The sequence below is a fragment of the Rhineura floridana genome, chromosome 6 (assembly GCF_030035675.1).
Source record: "Rhineura floridana isolate rRhiFlo1 chromosome 6, rRhiFlo1.hap2, whole genome shotgun sequence".
In the NCBI taxonomy this organism is placed as follows: Eukaryota; Metazoa; Chordata; class Lepidosauria; order Squamata; family Rhineuridae; genus Rhineura; species Rhineura floridana.
This window is the reverse complement of record NC_084485.1, coordinates 149408304-149430787: the sequence shown is the minus strand read 5'-3', so window position 1 is coordinate 149430787 and position 22484 is coordinate 149408304. Positions and strand designations below refer to the sequence as shown.

The following is a 22484-nucleotide window of genomic DNA, read 5'->3' as shown; positions in this document are numbered from 1 at the left end:
CTTTTCTGACCAACATTTTTGTCATGTTTATATCCAGCCTTTTATCCAAGAAGCTGAAGGTGGCACATATAACGATCATTGCATTTTCTCCTCACAACAGACATGACAGGTAATACACAAGCAGGAGATGGTGATGAGCAAGACTGCCCATGCCTATTATGTTCTCCCTAGTTTGCCTTTTCCCATCTGTGTAAATGACAGCCATTCACTTGTAAGCCAGAAAATAACAGGCATGCATCCAAGGACACCACTGGAGCGTTGGTTAGCTCTGACTCTGGTGATCCTGGGTATTGTGAGTAAGGATACATCTGTCAAGTTCAGTTTCACTCAGTTTCTCATTTTTCCAGTCTTCAGTTCTCCACATTTCCACACCAATTTGCAATTTAAAAAGAAGTCCTTGTGAACATTCATCAGCATTTTAGTGCAAATTTGACCTCATTCCCTAATATAAAGCATTCTTGCATGTTGTTTTCACTAATATATGCATTTATATGCAGACTTTACCCTAGTATATGTATTTTTGTACACACTATTTATCTGGAGAACTACACTACAAAATCTGGAGAAGTGCACCTTTAGAAGGATAGCTGTGTTTCAGTTCACATATTGTTTCAGAATGTGCAAATTAGGTAGGTTCGCCTTCAAATGTGAACTGAACAGAATTTTTCCCCATCCTTAATTGTGAGAAGCAAGTTTGCCCGCTCTCAACTGTAACTGTGATTACAGTCTGTTTACCTAACCCAGTGGCATGTAATGGGGCTCAGCGAGTGATTTCTTTATTGAGCCTAGTACCTCGTGAGGTGATAAATCTGTGTGTTGGTTGTACCACTTTAGTCTGGGGGTGGGGGTGTTCACACAATGGAATGCTCCTCCATACAAGATAATTCCTCCAGACAAAATTAGCATGTTGAGGAAGGGGACTCCATCCTAGCCTTTTCCAAGACATACCAATTTTCTTTTTGCAGATAATTTCATTCTGTGTAGAACAGCATTCCACCATGAGGACCACCCCATGTAATCAGAAGTGATACACCAAGACACAGATTCTCCACCTAAGTGAGATCTATGCCATGGGCATACTCAACTACAATGGAATTCACTAACAGACAAAATAAAACCTTGTGGTTTAAGAATGTACCTATAGGCAACAGATATTTCTATCAAACTTTAAAAAGCAGGGAAATTGGGCAGCTATAGGGAATGCACCAGGGGAGCAGGAAGAGGGGAGGAGGAAAGGAGAGGAGAGGGCATGGAGGGGAAAGCCAGGTCTGATCATTTGCATGATTATTGAGTTCAGTGGAATTTACTCCTGTGCAATCATGATTAGGATAGGTAAAAAGGAACACCTGGGAGGAGGGGGGAGGGAATAGGAGAGGGAAGGAGGAACTGGCGGGAGAGCAGAGAGGAAGGAGGGGAAGGAAGGGTTAGGGGAGGGGGAAGGGGAAGGGGCAAGAGGGAGGGGATAGGAGGAGAAGGAGGGGAGGGCAGGTTTATTCATTTACATGCTTTTTTAGTTCAATGGGATTTACTCCTGTGCAATCATGCTTAGGATAGGTGAAACTGACCTGGGGAGGGGAGGGGGAGGAGATTGGGTGGGTGGGCACTGGGCAGAGGAGAAGCTCCTTTCCTTTCCAAAAGGAAAACACTGTGAACAGTATCATTCTTTTTCAGGGTTCCTCCCGCCTATTTATTCTACAGCAGGCACATGTAGCCTCCCAACCAAATTTAAACCAAAGCTGTCTCTGGATACATCCACACCAGACTGTTATTTCACTTTAGCAGTCATGGCTTCTCCCAAAGAATCCTGGGAAGTGTAGTTAGTGAAGGGTGCTGAGAGTTGCTAGGAGATGCCCTGTTCAATCAGAGCTTCAATCAGAGAGGCTGACTGTTAAACCACTCTGGCCACTGGAACTCTGTCAGGGGAATAGGAGTCTCCCCTCAGTACCCTTCACAAACTACACTTCCCAGGATGCTTTGGGGGAAGCCATGACTGTTTAAAGTGAAATAAAGGTCTGGTGTGGCTGTGGCCCCGATTAGGCAAGCCCAGCAGCTGTGAGTGTGGCTTTTAAAACACTGACAGTTGGGTTCTTACTGTGTATGCCTAGGTTTATCATTGACTTCAATGTTAAATTTGTTAAATTAATTAAAAATCAGTTAGGCATTTTTTAAACTTTTGAACTGCAGAAGATGAAGGTCAGAGTACGGGGCAAGGTCAGTAATAGGATTACAAGTACTCTGTGAACGTGGCTGATTTTTAATTAATTTAAAGAAATTATGAGAACTCTGACAGAAACAAGTCCAAAAGGGGCCTGGTTTTTCTCTCTACACTTTGGACTCTTGATTCTCTCTGTTTTGTGTATCTTCATGAAAATTTAGAGGGTTGTTAAGCAAGTGTTTCTGAGTTCAGGATTATAGGTTTTGTAAGGTTTGTTTTGAAATAAGCTTATGGGGAGCAGCAGAATGGTATGGGGGTATTTTCAATTTAACACTGTGAATGCGAAAAATCCATGCTGGTTATAGCGTACAGCCACTCTTGTGGCTATATAATATTGGAAGAATTGGATGGAATGTTGGGAACTAGCATTTATGTAGACAGAAGAGATATGTTGCTCCAACCTCTTTCATGTAATCTGATTTACAGATTAGAGAGCACAGTTGAAAACATTTCATTTCATGCCACAATATTATGCTGGTGAAAATATTTAAGGGGCCAGATCCTGTTCCCACTGGAATAATAGCTAAAATCTTGCCACATTGTTTGTGGCAGCAGAATCCTGGCCTCAATCGTCCAATGAATCTTGCTCGGGGATGCTCTGATTAAATGAAGATGTCCTGCACACCATGACAGGTAATAATTTTCATGTCAAAATTAATTGCGCCCAAGAATTATTTCCTGCCATTGTAGTCCATATATAATATTGGCCTGTCATGTGCTTCTGAGCACATCGTGTTATGGTGAATTTATTAGGCTAACAAAAACCTTCACATTTCCAGCAAAGTAAATAAAATAAAATAAAATGGCTCCACTTCAAATGATGACATGACATTATGATTGCCCACTCCTGCTTCGGGGTTTGGGAATGATTCTCAGTAGGGCCTCCCTCTCCTTCTTTCATGTGCCAGCCCTGGATTATTACCCCTCACTTCACCTTTTTTTCTGAATGTAGTATTCAGGGTCTGACAGCTTGTAATGAAGATGAAAACACTAATGTGGATCACCATTTCTCTGAGCAGGTGCCTTCATATATGACCATGTCTGTACTACACACTGAAACTACTTTCCAAACCTGTTTAAGAGTGATGGCTTCTAGCCAAGGAACTTCAGGAATATCTGTTCTGCAAAGAAGGAATTTCAACAAATGCAGTTTTTTTCTCACCTCATCAGGACAAGCTGCACCTGCTGAAATTCCCTCTGCTACAAACTATTAATGGTGCGTACGTTTTGTGGTATGCGGATCTAAATTAATATTTTTACCATATTAATTAAATATTAAGATGACTTCAGTGAAAAGACTTTGGGCTGTATCCAGCGAAGTAATTGCATGAATAGAATGACTTTTGCTCACACAACGGAATGTTCCCTCCCTCTCCTCGTGTGCCCCACACAATCTGCTCTGGGTTTCTCCCCCCCCCAATCCTCCAGAGCAGATTTGAGGGGTGCAGAGTGAGGAAAGAGAGGAAAAGTTCCATTGCACAAATCTGTTGGGTTCAATCCTTTGACATCAATGACTCAACAAAATTGGCTGTTACAGAAAAACATCTGAGTGGCGGAGGAGAAGCTTTTCCACAATTAATGGTATGTCACGATGGACATACAAAAAGTTAATTCAATCATGGAACCGCACATGCAACTGCGAGGTGGGCCTCTTGGTTGTGTTGTGACCTTCCTTGAAATATTCCTTGTAATAATGTTCTTTGTAAGAGTAAAGTGTTACTCTGTTCTCTGTTTGGTTTTAGATCATGTGTCAGCAGACAATTTTGCCATTTTTAAAATATTTTTTTCTTTCGTTCAACAGCAGCAACAGTTGAGTTGGCCATTTGTTATGCTCAATGAATTGGAAGAAACTAGAAATAGTTTTAGCAGTGATGGGAACTTTGATTTTGCTCCTCATATATATTCGCTACTCAAGCTACGTGTACAGCCCATGAGTGGTCAAGATTTAACCCTTGCAAAGGAAGTGACTGACTAGTAACATTCTTGTAACACCAAATGTTAGTTGTTGATTGCTTCTAACATGTTGAGATTAGTTTTCTTTTTTGGAAAATGGAAATGGACTCCTTCAAGTCGATCCCGACTTATGGCGACCCTATGAATAGGGTTTTCATGGTAAGCAGTATTCAGAGGGGGTTTACCATTGCCTTCCTCTAAGGCTGAGAGGCAGTGACTGGCCCAAAGTCACCCAGTGAGCTTCATGGCTGTATGGGGATTCGAACCCTGGTCTCCCAGGTTGTAGTCCAGCACCTTAACCACTACACCACAGTGGCTCTTAAACGGAGAATTATAGCAAAGAATTGATAGACTCCATGTATTATTATATATTATTATTTGACCCTGGAAAAGCATGGCTTCTGCAAGAGTTTTTGGAAACAGGGAACAAATATATTGGTGGGGGAGGGCATTCCATTTATCTGTAACATGGACTTGCAATGGCACATCTAGACCGGCAGCATTTTCTGTGATCTGCTTCCAAATTTTGTGTTGGGAAGTGGCACGTAAACTGTCACTATCTAGTGTTCTGTTTTATGCTAAGTACATACAATAACTGGAAACAGTAGTAAAAGAAAAAGAAAAAAAACCAAGATGGCATCTCAGTTATTTCCTAAACAAGTGTGCATAGGATTGCAGCCTATCAGTGCAATCCAATATATGTCTAAATGGGTATAGGATTGTGGCCTAAATCACTTTTAGAACTCTATCCAAAGCTGCACACAACTCCAGACCTAAGGCTGCAGTCCTATGAATATTTACTTAGGAATAAAAATGGAATTCTAAGCCCACCCCCCTGATGCTGATGGCTGGGGGTTTAAGAGGATGTCAAATAGGCACCTCTTCACTGGCCTCCACTGGCAGAGAGGAGCATCACTGAGGTGGGTGGAGAGCTCCACCATGGTGGAGGCCCCTGTTTCCCCGAGGCAGGTGAAACCTGCCACTGATGCTTCTCCTGCCAGCAGTAGTAATCAGAAAGCCCAAAATGGAGGAGGGCACCAGCAGCTTTAGATCTGGATCCAAAACCCCTAAGTTCTCCTGAAAGGCCCAATCCTCTGGCCACTCAGCTACACCAGCCTGGAGGTGGGGTACTGAAAATTATTAAGACTCTGCCCATCACCACTACCTTTCATGCCAGCAGGGCTTGAGATGTAGTGGTAGGTCTGCCACATCACTCTCCCCACCCACCTACCCACTTAAGATTGCTCTGCTCAGCCAAGCTAGATAAGAGTAAGAGAAGTTAACTGCAGATAGTTTGGAAAAGATAAAAAAAAACTAACCAAATAAAATGATTTTTGCAGGAAAATACACTGGACAACAAGGAGTCACCCCTTTAAGGAGCTGACTCCAGTTAAAAAAAACACTGTAATGGCACTTTCACCCATCCCATAAATTATTTAAATCGTGCCCATATAACTTGTGACCTACTAAGCTAAATATAGCCTTTTAGCCACATTTGCAGCCACCATGGGCTTGATACTCCTCTTTGGTGTTTGCCACGGGTTGTAGAAACAGGGGAAGGTGGGCTGTTAAGCATCTGCCAAGTTACAACGCATGTGGCTGTGTTCAGCTTGGTTCATCACAAGTTATACATGCAGACATGTTCCAAATGCAGAAACCAGGGAAGGAGACAACATATGGGAATCTTAGCACAGGGCTCTAAATCCTTTAACTCTAGTGAGCAAATTCAAACTAGTGAGTACTGAAAGATTGTCTAACCCCTTATATACCCAGTCGATCACTGCACTCTGCAGGCAAGGGCCTCTTGCAGATACCACCTTATCAGGAGATCTGGTTTGAACAACCTGGGAAGCGGAACTTTAGTGTCGCGGCATCTACCCTTTAGAATTCCCTCTCCTTAAATATTAGGCAGGCATCATCTCTGTTATCTTTTTGGCATCTACTAAAGACCTTCCTCTTTCAACATGTCTTTTACGTAGAGAACTTGTCCCTGTCTGCATCTATGTTGGAATTGCTTTTTAAAGATGTTTTAAAGATGTTTTTAAGATGTTTTGCTTTAATGTTTTTAAAGATGTTTTGCTTTAATATGTTTTAAAGTCTTTTGTTTTTAAGATTTTAGTGTTTTTTGTTTGCCTCCCTGGGCTCCTTCTTGAAGGAAGGGCAGGATATAAATTGATTAAATAAACAAATACTACTTTTGGCATGGCAAGCCAAAAGTATTTTAAGCTCCTTAGCCATTTCCCAGCAGATTTAGATGCGAATGTCTGCCTTTGTCTAGGATGAATATTTGTTCAAATTAGACAACAGTACGGGGAAAAAAAATGACACAGTTTGATTTTAAATGATCTCATCAACATGGGACATACATACCAGAGCTCCTCTGACGGCATCCAAAAGCAAAATGAGTTAACAGCACTCAAAGTAATATTCAAATACACCTCAACAACAAGCCTCTCGTAGGTCATTGAGCAATGGGCTAAACAAGCAATTGATATACTCTTCTCTATACAAAGAATCAACTCTTTGTGAATGTGACATGAATCTGTGACAGAACCTACTTTATTCTAATAGACCAACATGGCTGTTTGTTTTTAATTTAGAGCAGTGGCTTTTATGATCATAGACCCCTTTGAGAATGTGTTGAAAGCTATGGATCCCCATAAATACAATTAATTTTATTGCATTGGTCCACAGACCCCCTGAAGACCATCCATGGACCAAGGGTCCCTAGACCATAGGTTAACAACCCGTTTTAGAGAATACCAGATGTTATTGTTCAAGAGGAGAATTATAAAACTGGAGAAAAGCAGGACATCAAGTCCTAACTAAAGAGATGCGACTTTTGGCTGACTGAAAACCACATCCACACTTCCTACTATTTTTAATTAATTAATTAATATACTGCTTTATGGCAAAATAGGCTTTCATGGAGTTTACAAGTTACACAAACATTAATATATAATGTATTTTAATTATGAATAAAATACATAATAAAATAATCCCATTAAAACTATGCAGCAATTAAAATAGAAGACTCAGGGAGTTCCTTGATCTCTCAGCCTAAGTAATAATTTGATGACACTATACAAACTGGCTATTACTATTATCATTATCGATATTCAATTTCTTACCAGCCTTTCACCACAAGGTCCCAGGGCAGGTTATAGCAATTTAAAATGAAATATTAAAATCAGTATAAAACAGAATTATAAATTCTATACCTAGTGCAGCTTCTAAAATAAATCTCCAGCTCTTTTATTTTTGCACTCTGCTTTTTAAGGGATCTGTGAATTCTGATTAGAGATACAATCAGATCCTGCTAACTGCTGGGGATCTTTGATTTGCTTCTGTGTCCCAGCATCCACTTGCATAAGCTGAAATAGATCTGAAACAGAGCTAGTGTAATGGTTAAGGTGTTGGACTATGACCTGGGAGACCAGGGTTCCAATCCCCACACAGCCATGAACCTCACTGGGTGACCTTGGGCCAGTCACTGCCTCTCAGCCTCAGAGGAAGGCAATGGTAAACCCCCTCTGAATACCGCTTACCATGAAAACCCTATTCATAGGGTCGCCATAAGTCGGAATTGACTTGAAGGCAGGGCATTTCCATTTTTTCAAGATCCAGAAACATTACCTGTAAAAAAAAACAACCTCTCCATTGTGAGAAGGTTCTGTGTAACTCAAAAGCTTACATGCTATATTGTTAACTCAGTTGGTTTAAATGAAGGAATTTTATTAATAATATAATTGTATATTGTTTATATCACCTTAAATGTGCATGGACCTTTCTGCAGTAATATCAGCAAAAAACAGAAAACAAATTCCTGTACCAAGGAGTTCACAATCTAAAGTTTAACCAAGGGAGCAAAGCTTGAGGCAAGAGAGGAAAGAGTGAGTGCAAATGCAATTACATGTACTTGGGCTGGGTTTCAGAAGGGGATGCAGTCTAAGGAGTGAAGCCAAAGGATTCACTTAAAACCTGAAGGGTTTTCAACTAGGCTGTACTTCTCCAACTTTTGTTAAGAGTCTCCAACCAAAACATGTGTACAAAATGCATATATTAAGGGACAGTGTGCATAGCAATGCATGTATTTGTGAAAATAATGTACAATATTGCATTATATTAGGAGAAACCGCTTGCAAAAAAATTGTCTATTTGAAGAAATGTGTACTAAAATGCTAAAGATTTTTCTTGAGGACTACAAAAAATGAATCAATAACAAACTGATACAGAAATGCGAGTCACTGAACATGCACTGATTGGAAAAATGAGAAACTGAGAGAAACTGAAACATTTTGCCATCCCTAATTTGCAGAGCTTGGAAAAGTTCCTTTTTTGAACTACAACTCCCATCAGCCCATTCCAGTGGCCATGCTCGCTGGGGCTGATGGGAGTTGTAGTTCAAAAAAGTAACTTTTCCAAGCTCTGCTAATTTGAAGGTGGTATCACAGAGGTGTTCTGGGAGGGAATTCCAAGCATAAAGAGCAGCGTGGGGAGAAAGGATGGAGTTGTATAAGGGACAGAAGTGGCTAGGGTTGATAGAGCTGGAGTAACAAATGTCATGGGGAAGAACAGGATATGAGGGCAGAGAAATAAAGGGACAAGGCCATGGAGGCTTTGATAGTAAGGCTTGTTATAGGAGCAGAAAACAAAGAATTTATAGGTATTGAAAAAAGGGAGTCACATGTGAGAAATTATTCTAGTGGCAGAGATGCTTCCAGATGACCTGTTTATTGAACATTCACTCTGATTTGTTTTCAGGGAGGTTAGATGACGTCGTGTCAAAGCAAGTGTTATCTCACACTTTCCAGTGCATCCCCCCCTCCCCTTGTTGCAAAAACTCTGACCTTTTGGGGAAGCGGGTTTGTTGAGGAAGACCTCCCAATCAATTATAATTGGGCAACCTGAATTTTGCATGCAGAAGGTCCCAGATTCAATGCTCGGCATCTCCAGGTGGGGCTGGGAGAGACCCTCATCTGAAATCCTGGAGAGCCACTGCTAGTCAGTATACACAACATTGAGCTAGATAGACTGGCAGTCATAAGGCAGCTTCTTCTGTTCCTCTGTTCTATCTGATTTACAAGATTTCCTCCATTAATGGTGGCAAATCGGTGGCAAAATAGCTTGCTGACTCCTATAGAGAAGGACTTATGCACATCCCAGCTGGTTTCCGTTTTGAAAATGTGTTTTACTTTTCTTAAGGAGAAAAGTATGCAGAAATACACACACAACATTCATCTTGCCACCCTGCTGGCAGCTTTTTCTGCTTAACATAAAACGCCTGTGTGTGAGATATAAATCGGGCAGAATTATTGTGTTTTGTCCCCCAAGAGGCTCAGCCAATCTCTGCCAATCTCTTGCTGATTTTTAAATTTAAAAAAAGAAAAAGAAATCCTAGTCGAGTACCCACCTTTCTGTGGCCTAATTTACCTTTTAAGTATTCTACTTGTAAATCCTGGTGATGCGCAAGGGAGAAATGCTCTGAGATGTATTTGTTTTTCAAATTTGTGTCGTATCCTTTCTCCAAGGTGTTCAGGACACTGTACATAGGAGTTATCCCACTTTGTTCTCACAGTTAACCTAACAACTAGAGTCCAAGGCCAACCCCATAACTCCTCTGATTTGATACACTGTGTGAGCTGACACTAGGGACTTGTTCACACATGCATGAACATCACTGGATTACTGTACAGTTGTTGTCTGTGTGGGCTGACTATCAAAAAAATTGTGCATGAGGCAACATGAATGGAGCTTTGTGGGTTTAGATCTGCAATCACTTCTTCACACTTGTTAATCAGCACTTTCTGTTGCAGTCATCAAGAGATGAACATGCAGGTGTGGACCAGACCAAGAATTCTCTACGGACCCATTGCTGGACTCTCTTCTCATCAAAGGCCATGCTGACAATGGCATGATTTGCACATTGCAGTAAGCCAAACTATGGTGTACCAGGGTCCCGAACAAACAAACAACGTTTAGCTACAGGTAAAAACCTTGATTACAGATTGTGGTTAAGGAGCAGAGACCTTAACCATAATCCAGGGTATAGACAGCACTCTAAGCCAAACCTTGGCTTAGTCGCCATGCCACACACTGCTAAAGAGACCAGAGAGGAGGAGAGCCAGTGTGAGCTCCCCTCCAAGAGCCAGTATATTTGTATGGTCCCAGTAAACAATAGTTTGGTTTACTGTGGCATGCAAAGCAGGCCATGTCTTTGTCCAGAACAATGGAGATGGAGATACTCCATTAAGAATTATAGGCTGATAATCCGCAGAAGTTTGTGATTCAAAACTGAATTTCTTCTCATGGGAAAAGGTAATGATATAAAGTGCAGCTCTTAGGCACTTTATAACTGCTCATAGGCAGTTACAGGGCCGGTACCAAAAGGCGGCCAGGTTGGGCCCTGGCCAAGGGCCCCTGGGGGGGGAGCTTCCAAGTTGCCCACCCATTCTCTGGCTCCACCTACCAGTCTCTCCTGTCTTTTGCAGCTGCACGCGCTGTGCAGGCAGGGCTGCCATTAACCAAGATGGGGGCCGAGGTTTCCTTAAGGCGCTGATGCCCCTGCCGCTATCTTGGTTGATTGCAGGGATGCACAAACATAGCACGCATGCATGCCATCAACCAAGATGGCGGCAGAGACTTCAGCCCCTTAGGGAAACCTTGGCTGCCATCTTGGTTAATGGCAGCCCTGCGTGCATAGCACGCGCAGCTGCAAAAGACAGGAGAGAGAAGTAGGTGGGGCGTGCGTGCACACGCTGGTGCCTGGGACAGGCTGGTGCCCAAGGGCCCTGGCATGCCTGGCACCAGCCCTGAGTAGGAAGCATACATTAGCCTCCTTAAGAAGCTGAACAATTCCAGAACAAAGCATAATTCTGCATAGATAATCTTGTGTCTCTACAGGATTTTTCTGCATTACCCATCCTTCAACACCAGTTAGAGTGACCAGATGCAGAAGCGGACAGGGCTCTGGCACCTTTAATAGTAGTGTAGAAGAGGAGATGTTCAGCAGGGATACCTTCTCATGCAAACTACCCCTGCTGAAAATTCCCTCTGCTACACAACAATGAAAAGATGCAAGAGCCCTGTCCTCTTTTCTGTCTAGCAGTTGTTGGGGTGTGTGTGTGAATTTCATTATACTCACATTGGTGTGAGACCATTGAGGTTGCCATTAGCACACATCCTCATGGCTAGGCCTGTGTTTATGAGTTTTTACACAAGCAAAGAATAAAGTATGGCTAACATTCCTGAGAACCAAAGCTTTAAAAAAAAATTTTTTTTTTGAGAGCAAGAGAGTGAGACCAAGACTCAGTCTTATACACATTTGCCCGGGAGTAAGTCCCATTGAATCCCATGGTACTTACTTGTGAGTAAAAACACATAGGATTGCACTGTGAGTTATTCGCTCCTGTGCTTGCCAACAGATGCTTGAATGCACATGATATGGCTAAGTTTGCTGAAAGGGATGGCTGAATAAGATTGCCACGGGCTTGGAATAGACCTTCCGTGTTGCTGCATAGCTCCTCATGCATCCCTTCCGATGACTAGCAAAGCCAGGATTAATTTGGCAGATTTGTAAACACTGCAGAATACATTTATGCAAAATGGGAGACATTATGCAAATATGTCTTTGCATAATTTATACAGGCCAAAGAATTCATCTTTTTTTGGCACAGAAATGTTATTTCTTTTCTTTTTTAGGGTAGAATACACACAGCCCTGCCCATACCAAACAATACCATTTTTATTTTAATTGACTTTCATCGGTTCAGCATAATGCAAAGCTTAATGGGTGGTTGGGAATGACAGGGTGGAAGGCAGGGAGACCAACAGTAGGTGAAGCAAGAGCCATTCCCTGACTGGTTATAAGTAAAAATGCAAGCAGGTGGGGCAGGAGTTGGTGGGGCAGTGTCCCATTCACCCTAATGGATCAGCCTTCACTGCAAAGCACACTGAATGCTCTGCAAATAGGGGCAGTGTATATCTTCCGAGAGAGCCAGTGTGGTGTAGGGGTTAAGGTGTTGGACTATGACCTGGGAGACTCAGGGTTCGAATCCCCACACAGCCATGAAGCTCACTGGGTGACCTTGGGCCAATCACTGTCTCTCAGCCTCAGAGGAAGGCAATGGTAAACCCCCTCTGAATACCGCTTACCATGAAAACCCTATTCATAGGGTCGCCATGAGTCAGGATCGACTTGAAAGCAGAACATTTACATTTTTTCTATCTTCTGAAGAATCACATGGTACAGCTTATTTTGGACTGTACCACTTGACGCTAGAGATGGAGGGGAGTGGGTTGGCACATCTGAATGCTCTCCCATAGAAATAAAAAAAATACACAACTACATAGAAAACTAGCACTAGAACAATTGAGCCCAGTTTCTTTCTGTTGAGCTAGGTTTCTTTTTGTAGGAAGTTTTGTTATTGTATGTTGGGAGAGGTAAACATGCAGTGCTCTGTCTGAACAGGAGATGTTTTCGATCTTGAGATTTAACATTTCATCCTTTAAAAAAATGTTACCAATGTTCTTTGAATATGGAAATAAAACAGAAAGAGTTTTTAGACAATTCAGTGTCTCACTGAATGCAATAAAGACTGCTACATAAATATTTAACCATATGTACATTTTTTAAAAAGATGCCCTGAATATCTGTCGGCAGAATCTAATCTCTTTGTTGAGGCTTGTAAAGATGATACAGATTGGGAACATGGGAAAAATAATTAAAACACACTGGAAAAAGATACAGAGGTGAAAATGCATTTACATCGTCATCCATTTACGTTATGGTAGCTCCTTCAACTATAAGATCAATATTCTTGCTGTGACAATTGCTATGCATCATTCTTCTAAAATGTTAGAAAAACAAAATGACTGAGGGGGACAGGATAATGATTGATTGTTTTTGTAGACCTCTGTTCCCAACCCTATTAATTAGCGGTGCCTCTTTTTCCTTCATTTACCTCCTGCCTTTGGGGCAAAACCAAGCCTGATTTCCCCTCTCCCTGACACCAAATTAAAACTCACTCATTAATTTATGCAAGGTGATCTGTTTGCATTATTGAGTTCACTTGCAGAATTGGGTTTTTTTTCAGGCTGCAGAGTTCGGATTTATTTCTTGTTTGAGCTTCTAGCAGGGCCAGCGCCAAGGGTCAGCATGGTTGGGGATCTGCCAAGGACCCGCAAGCCAGCACGAGCACCACTGAAAACAAGGGACCTGCTCCTCTTCTTTACCATTGTGCGCTGCTTGCTCTGGCCCAGAGGAGACAGCAAGCAAATGATAGTGGTGGTGAGGACTAGCTGCCACTGCCTGCTCGCTCATTGTCTCTGTCTGGCAAGAAGGCAGGTGGCAGGAAAGACAAAGCAGAGGAGCAGCAGGAGGTGGCAACAATTGCAATGAGGGAGTAGACTCACTGAGGAAAGGGGGGGAACCTCTAAGGGTGTCTTTTGCAAGAGCCCCCCCCCTCAAAAACCTCGAGCCAGCACTGATCTTTGGACAAAAAGCCCTACGAAGAGAGAGAGAGAGTCTTGTGAAATTCCACAGTCATTCTGACTGCTTGGCAATTCAGTTATCAACAGAACAGCCCTGGCTTGAAGAATCAGCACAGGCTTGTAAATAGCCGATAGGCTGGTGGTCTCTTGTGGTGAGACTTGTTGCCAGGAGACTAGATAGTGACGCCTTACAAGAAGCAGACTCTTCCTTTGGCTACATTTGACTACAGCTGCAATCTAATATACACTTACATGGGAGTAAAGCCTATTTAACTGAATGAGACTTACTTCTGAGTAAATATGCATAGGTATATGCAGTCAGGCTGGCTAATATTTTACTTTTTTTGTGTGGAGTAGTAAATGTGCTCTCATTTGCAAGTCTGAATTCATCCATTGTCTGCTCTGTCTGAATGTGGCAAAGGAAGTACAGACCTTCCATGTACAAGATGATGAAAGCTTCAGTAATGTAAACGGCAAGAGCCCACACTGTGTTCACTTCTGCCCATGAGTAGCTATCTTAGATTATATATTTGTGGCTCCTTTTATGGTTTTTAAAAATGACTGTAGGCTGACAAATGGTGTTTCAGATAAGATCCTTAATCAGAGTGAATGGCAATGTTCTTGCCCAGTGCTAGACTAGCAGAGTAGGATCATGAAACAGGGTGAATTGATCCATTTCACTGGACCATTTTGTCATATGAAATACTGCAAGTTTGTGAATTTACACTATCTTCATCAAGCATAAGCATACAGACTAAAAATAAAATCAGGTGCATGTTCAGATTGATAGCCACTAGCTTCATCTGCCCCTCAAGAGACAAAGGGAGTCTTCAGCTTGACTACTTGGAGGTAGGGAAGGGGAATTGAAAGAAATGTAGTCTGTATACTGCACGGTGAGTATACAGGTTGATGGGATACATTTATTTTGCATTATGTGTTGTAAGAAAATGCCTTAATCAAAAGGGTTCTTTTTTTTTTTAATGAAAATATAATCACAGAGAATAATGCCATGTCTAGAGGAAAGGACTAGAATGGCGGTTTTCAGTCAGGACAGTCACATGTTCTACTTTACAGAAGACAATCCTGTCCTGTCCAAGGGCTGTTCTGTCCAAGTCCAGTTCAAAGATAAAGAACCATAAGAAAGGACAGCAGGGGCCTTGAAGTTGCCCATCAACAGCGAGTACCTGGACAACAGGCTGAGCAGGCTCAAAGGTCACCTGGTCATGGTCCACCCCGCTGAAGTGGGATGCATTGTATTTTTATTTAAATGATAGTAATCATTTCAAAATTTGTATCTATACATGTATGCTACCATATGCGTATCATATGTAAAGCCTGTGTCCTTTTTGGGGTGTGTGTGTGATACATTTCCTCTTTTTCGGTGATGGTCAGTGGTCAGGGATGATGGGAACTGTAGTCCAACAACCTCTAGATGGCCATATATTCCCCATTCCTGGTCTAAAAGAATCTTACTAAGCACCATCTACAGAGGCCAAGATTTGACGGCAATGCTCACAGATCCAAAACTGGGCCACATTCACCTTCCCCTCTGCTTCATGTTTTCCAGCTTTAATAGAAAATCCTTAGATTTGAGAAAACCCTCCTAGGCCTCTATTTTCTCTTGGGTCAGAAAAAAATGTAACAGGCAATGGATGGCAGACACTAAAAGCAGTGTGTAAAGTACTCAGGCACCAGAGCCCAGGGACCTTACTCCCTGAACCATGGGGCCAGGCAAATCTGCATTCTGCAGTAGAACCATCCATATGGTGGTCAGAGCCAGAAGTACAGCTCTTAAGTCCCACCAGGACCATGTGACTTGAGTGACCAATAAGGGACCACACTACTTGCATAAACCTTCTGCTCCAAGCTCTAGTTCTCAGTTGGAGCAACTTATCCAGCAGAATATGTTGCCTTGCCTCAACTATATTCCTGCCTTTTGGTTCTCATGTGCCCAACTGGTACCCGACCATCAGCCCGTCTTTTGTCTATGTCTTTGCCTCCATCCCTTGGTCCTTGTTTGCCTAATCGAGTGCCTGACCTGCAGCCAATCTTCTGTCTGGCCCATTTGATCCTCATGTACCTTGCCAGAATCCGATTCCGCAGCCTGCTAGAAAGATAGGCCCACATTTTTCTCCTTCTTTCCCCCTTCCCAATAATGGCTACAAAAGCAGCTTGTGAGCGATACTTTACATTGCAAGTTTCCCCACTCTCACCCCACTTCACACCATACTAACATCAGATAGAGAGCTTTGACAACCTTGAACACCACCATGATTTCAATGGAATCATAGATGAGGACTTATTTGGAGCAGGGCCCCAAACCGAGGACCTTCTATATGCAAAGCATCTGCTGTAGACATTATATGCCTGGCATATCCAGGGGCCTGGACTCTATGATAGAACCTCCATTCTCAAAACTTAGATCTCAGGTTGAAGACATTAAGGAGCCACTCCAGTCAGAATTGACTATACTAGGCTAGATGGCTAGAGTAACCAATAGCCTGACTCCTTATGAGGCAGCTTCATATTATTATATTTATACCTTGACCCAAGCAGACCTTCAGACATCATGCAACACAATAAAAACCAGCTTCAACCACAACATTCAATCTACAATAAGGTATCTTCTGGCTCTCCAAATGTTGCTGAACTGCATCTCCCAACAGCCCCAGCAAGCATGGCCAATGACCAGAGATGATGGGAGCTGTAGTCTAAAACAACAGAATAAAATCACGATTATTGTAGCAGAATACAGCGATGGGAACAGCTCATACGTAGATTGTCTCATTTGGCAACCACAGTAATCAAGGGCTGGTTCAGAAATCCATGTTCGTCCCTTGATGCCTGTATATCATCAAGTGATGGCTAGTCTATATGGATAGATCCAATGCCACAAAAGAAGCATTTGTTGTATTGCCTCTAATTACAGCGTCTTTTGGTGGAGTCAATTCAGTCAGCTGCTAGTCATTAAGTGTAAAGCGATCACATCCTGCACTGTAGTCATTTATTTATTTAAATAGATTTAAACCCCTCCCTTCTATGGTGGAAGAGTAGAATATAAATCAGCATCAATAAATCCCACTGAGTTAAATGGGGCTTTCTTTCAAATAAGCTGGAATAGGACTACAGCCTAAATAATCAAAAGCAATCAGGAATATGAATGTGTATAAAACAGCCCCAAGTGAATAGCAATCAAGTGTTGTAACATGAATGTGTGAATCAGCTCTTAATGTCATAGTATTGCAGCATGTGATTCAGCTGTTGTTTCTACTACTAGAAGCTGATTCTAGATGACTGTAAAAATCTAAATGACTTTTCACCATGTCTAAATAAGTACAATATCATGGGTTGTGATCAGCTTCCAGCTTAAAACACACGACTGCTCTCTTGGATCTTTTAAAACACTGGTATGGGTCTTTTGCTTTTTCCCTATTTGATGACCGATGTTGTTTACTATATAGCTTTAAAAAAGAATCTCGAGCTTGCTGAAGAATTAGGCATCCCCAAATTTCAAGAAAAAGAATGAGAGAAACTGGTGAGCCAGCCAAAAAGGAGAAAGTCCCTTGGACTGGAAAGGGTGAAATGAAATGTAGGTGGAGGAGGTAGAGGCAAGTAGGAAACCGAAGTGGGATATTTCATATATATTTGAATTGTGGACTTTCTGATTGCATCTCATTTTTCTTAGCCACCATGCTACACTAGCGGTCCATTCCCATTACTGTCTGGTCTTCAATTCCTGCATAGCTCTGAATTATTTGGGAAGCATTCCCTAGCATGAGCACTGACTTGCTGATATCCATAAGATAAACCTGCTGCTGAGGGATGCCAATTATTTTTGTAGGACTGCTTTTGAAGACAGATTCTACAGGATTCAGGGTCAAGGTTCCATTTAGAAACAAGTAAGTGGGCAATGCCAGCTTCTTTCTTCTTTTGCATAGTGCAAAAGATCTGGCTTGGGCTTTTGGTTCATTTTGCTGACACATGGGAAATGAAAGGGCTATGCAGACAGGATGTTCCCTCACTTCCTAGGATGCAGATCCTGGTATTTCACAGTGGTGCCATGTGCTCTTAAATGAAACCTATGAAGATGTGAGAAGCCTTGTGAGTGCTTGCATTAAATGAGAGAAAATGGAAATAAGAGCATCTGTAGGCACAGCAGGCACCTGGCAGGGGAAAAATGACTTCCTAGTTCTCATTATGCTCCATTGTACAATCAGCAAATGTATTATTATATTTATTCAGATTTATTTCATCTGCAAAACAGTATTAGCATATACTGATGTACCAAGCCAAAATCCTCCATATCTCAGCAGTGGCTCTTTTTGAAGCTCTGTCTTTCATACAATTCTGACCTCACCTATGGCAAAACTCCGACTGACTTCAGGGGAATCAGCCAGGCCTTCTCTTATAAAGAAAGGAGCAGAGTGGGTCTTCCAGAGTGGGCAGAAATAAAAATTTTACTTATAAAACATGTGCATTGTTTATAATTCTGTGCATTTTTTCCTTCCTGTGAATTGGTGAGCAATCTCTTTCTCTGGCTGCATTTAAAGATTCCAGTGAAATACCAGCCCATAGGCAGCTTTTTTGAGAGTTTTGGAGCTATATTTAGAAACCAAGTGAAAATAGGGGGGGAAATGATTTTTCCCACAATTCTCCCCACTACGTGCCTCTGCTGTGCTTATAGACACACCATTTTCCTAAGTAATAAGTTGTCGTCACAACTCCCTCTTTTTTGGGCCTCACAAATTTCTCAGTGAGCTGACTGCTTAGCTTAAGTGCCAAGCAGTTGCATATTATTATCATTTACTATTTTCAAGGTCAGTTAATCTCTAAACAACAATTTCTCTAGATTTCCTATAAGAGAAAAGAAACTAGCATTTCCTATTCTGAACCGTAAAGCACTTTCAGCACTTAGAGATGTGGACAGCAAACAGATCTTAACCTTCCTGCCAATACATACAAACAGCCATCAAAACTCCATGATTTTATACAGACCTCAAAGACTTACGTGCAATATTACATTCACAGCCCCTCGTTCTGAATGCAAAATACTAGCATGGATTAGATTCACCACCCCGACATACACAAATGCTTTTTAAAGGGGGGGGAGCACACCACTTTATCTTTCTTTAACTACCCTCAAATTGTATATTAAAGTGTGATGACATAGTATGGTCCCCAAAACTCAAGCAGCCCTTGTGTGAACACAGGATCCCATGCACACACATGCAACCTCATGACAGTGACAGCTCACCTATCCCCAGCTGACACTCTAGCCTAATCTGTGAAGACCAGAGGTAGCCATGGCCATGAAACTCCCTCTTTGGCTTGTGATCCAAAATTTTAGATAATCCATGTACACACAAACACTCATCACACCTCCTCCTTGTTTCATCCTAGAAAAATCTCCTTTGACCACCCTAGCTCATTTAAAACACAACAACACACACTTCGATGAAATCAGCTCTTAAACAAGAATGATTAGGGCCCTTTCACACATTACTGGGCTTTTATGTGGTATGTGCCAAAGATGTTAAGCATATATCTAAAGAACATAAAGTCTGGGTGCAACAAATACATGTTTACAAAACACATGGTATCATACAGGCATGGGTTTCGGGGTCCACTTCTTGGCTGCAGCATCCTATGGCAAACCGGGGTTTCTATGTGATGTGTGAAATGGCATTATCCACCAGTGTGGGAGTTAATAAAGGTGTTGGCCCCACTAAAGGAGGTAACCAGATTAGCCTCGGGAAGGGGAGGTGGAGCGGGAGGAAGGCAAAGGCCTCATATTCCTGGCTCTCCATTCCCTGATTCAGTGGCAGGTGACAAGGCTGGCATTTCTCCAAGAAGGGCTCCCTCATCCCAAAACAACAAATCCTACAAATGCCTCCCTTGTTGCTGACATCAACCGCTCCCCCCTCCCAGCTACCAGCCGAGCCTGTCATCCATTCGCCGGCATATCCATCTCCCATCATCCCCCCCCCCCGCTGCTCCATCCCCCAGAAAACCTCCTTCAGAAGAACCCATCAACACACGCCCCTTCCTTAGGGAGCTCCCGGAGTCCAGATCTACATAGCTTTCCCCACCCCCGCCGTGGACCCTTTCCCTCCCCCCATCTTCCTCTCTTCCGCCTCGCTGTGAGGCCGCTACCAAATGTTCCCCATCCTGGCTTTTTGCTCCCCTGGAGGAGAAGTCCCTTCCTCCCCCCCCTTGGATGGACCCATAACAACCGCTGCCCCTCCCCTGGCAACCCCACCGCGCAAAACAGCCCGGGGTTCCAGCTCTCTCGGCCGTCCCTGCAGCAATCTGGCCCTGGGAGACCTCTTCGCCCGCCCTAAAAGAAGTCCCGCCAGGATCCACCCTCAGGGGCCCGAGCCAGCAAATGTAATTGCACCAGGAAGGAGGGGAGAGAAGAGCGGGGGGGGGAGAGAAGAGCGGGGGGGGGGGGCGAGAGGACAAGCGCCGCCAGCCAACAGACCGAAGAGCCGAGGACGCGGTGGGTGCAGAGACTCACCGAACATCTGAATGTGGCCCTTGGTGACGGGGTTGAAGCTGCCGCAGGCCAGGAGGATAACGTGGGTCTTGGTCGTTTCGGTCATGCTGTCGGCTGGGTTTGGAGCCCCTTCGCCCGCTCCCTCGGAATGAATCGCTCGCCGTCTCTCTTCGGTTTGTGCGTGTGCGTGTGCGTGTCTGCAGAGGGAGGGGGGGCTGTGAGCTCCCAGACGCAAGCAGCGTCACTCTCCTCTCTTCTTAACCCTTTCAGCGCCAGGCTAAGGCTAGGGCAGCCCCTAACTTGGTAGCTAATGCTTGCCGCCAATGAGCATGTGTTTACACAATACAGAATAATCCAATCCATGTTTAGAATCAGGGGTGTAGTTGTCCAGGGTCTTGAGGGTCTTAGACCCCTTGCTTTTTTGGGAGCCAGGTCCCAGAAGGGTCCCTATGTCTCCATCATCCTAGGAGCCAATCAGCATGAAATGGAAGTGTGTTAGCCACTGAGAAGAGTCTTCTAACTTGCTTCCTTGTCATTTCCTGCTGACTGGAGCCAATTAGAATGAAAGGAGTTCCTATTAGTTCTTTCTTCAAAAACCAAATTGTGGGAAGTGGGAATTCTGTAATTTCAGAAGAGACAGTGAATCCTGATGATAGCATCCTGTCTACATCATCAAGCAGTTTGGTAGCAGCAGAAGATAAATGTGCAGACACTGAGTCCAGTAATTCAAACGATATCTCTGACAGTGAGAAAGGACAGCCAAATGGTGACAGTAACAGAGAAGCAGAAAGCAGTGTTCAAGCCTGGCCAGATTATTCTATTATCTTAGAAGAGCGTATAATTTTAGAAGAGGGCATGGCTGTGACTATCATGAAGAGACCCTGGACTTCTGAATTTACCACTACACTACTGTTAGTAGTGTGTGTGTATGTCACATAACATTTATCTCTCAAGGTGACATGCCTCCCCATTTTATCTTCACAACAACCTTGTGAGGTAGGTTAAATTGAGTGGTGGTGCCCTCGGTCAACCAGTGAGCTTCATGGTTGGATGGGGATTTGAACCCTGGTCTCCCAGGTCCTAGTTTTACACACTAACCACTGCACACAGAATTACCCAGTCCTAGGCATGTTTACTCAGAAAGAAGTTCACCTGAGTTAACTGGGGTTTACTCTACAAAAGAATGCAGCCTTAAAGAAGAAGGGAGGGGAGACATTCTGGTGGAGTGAATCTGGACTAATTATCACACATGCCACTCTTGTCTACATGCAACTACTGAAGTGGATTATAATCCTTACTCTCATCCCCAGTGGGGTAAGTAAAATAATAACATAAAAACTTGCCAGTGCTGATTATCTTTAGCCTCAGTTCTGCTCCTTTCCTCCTGCTGCACCCATTTAGCTGCACTACCTTCTCTCATCTCTCACTGTGCCACTTCTTTAAAGGAACAGGCAAAGTCCAATCTAATTGAAGATGCGTTATATTTCTATAACACCAGTTCCAAAGACAATTGGCCCCATGCTTTGGTCAAACCATTGTAGCACCAGGCAGCTACTCCTCTCCAGGGAGAAACTCATGAGTCATGAGGGAACAATGGCAAGGAAGCTGGGCATCCAAAGGACAGAATCTGGGGAAAACAGGTCCTGGGCCTAGAGATCTGAACACGGCTCTTTCAGAACTCCGTTTAAAGAACTATTGCACAGAAAGACAAAAATCCCATTTGATCTCTTGAAAGTTTGTAGATTATGTTGGTATTCCAGTATCAGTTTAACACATGGTTATTCCTATAGCACATGCCTGACTGGCCAGCCCACTTTTATCCCTCTTTATTCCGACTCCAGATTCAATAATGAGCCGCGGGGAGCACGCCGTCAGCCTCGAGCAGTTCTGTGAGGCCCTTGAGGCCCACGCGCCCAAGCTGCCACCTCCGTGGGCGGGGCAGGAGGAGGCGCAGGAGCCGGAGGGGAAGCCGCAGCAGCAGCAGCAGCAGCCACCAAGGAGCGAGCCCGGAGCAAAGAGACTGGTGCCATTTGGTAATCTGGGTTGGGGCAGTCGGTGGTGGCTGGACTAAAATCCACTCTGAGTAGTATGGCATCGCTAGCCCATCATCTCAGTTGCCATGGAGAAAGGATCTCTCCTCCAGGTGTCTCCCTCAAGATCCATTTCTTTAGACTTCTCCGGTGCCCATCCTTCTTCTCACCCACATTTATTTATTTATGTTTTGGCTACTGTAAATTGTAAATTGTATTGTTATTGATGTATTGATGTATTTTACTGATGTATTTTTATATTTGTGTTTTTTGTATGCCGCCTTGAGGGCCTTTTGGC

General features: G+C 43.2%; 1 protein-coding gene across 1 annotated transcript in view; it reads right to left on the bottom strand.

The window, feature by feature from the left end:
- The window catches only part of NMNAT2 (nicotinamide nucleotide adenylyltransferase 2), a 92567-nt gene extending 72212 nt beyond the window's left edge, over nt 1–20355 (bottom strand). Inside the window, exon 1 of the mRNA XM_061630576.1 lies at nt 20178–20355. Within this exon, the coding sequence (XP_061486560.1) occupies nt 20178–20262 (85 nt within the window). The 5' untranslated portion in view covers nt 20263–20355. The remainder of the gene's footprint in view (nt 1–20177) is intronic.
- Nucleotides 20356–22484: the final 2129 nt, after the last annotated feature.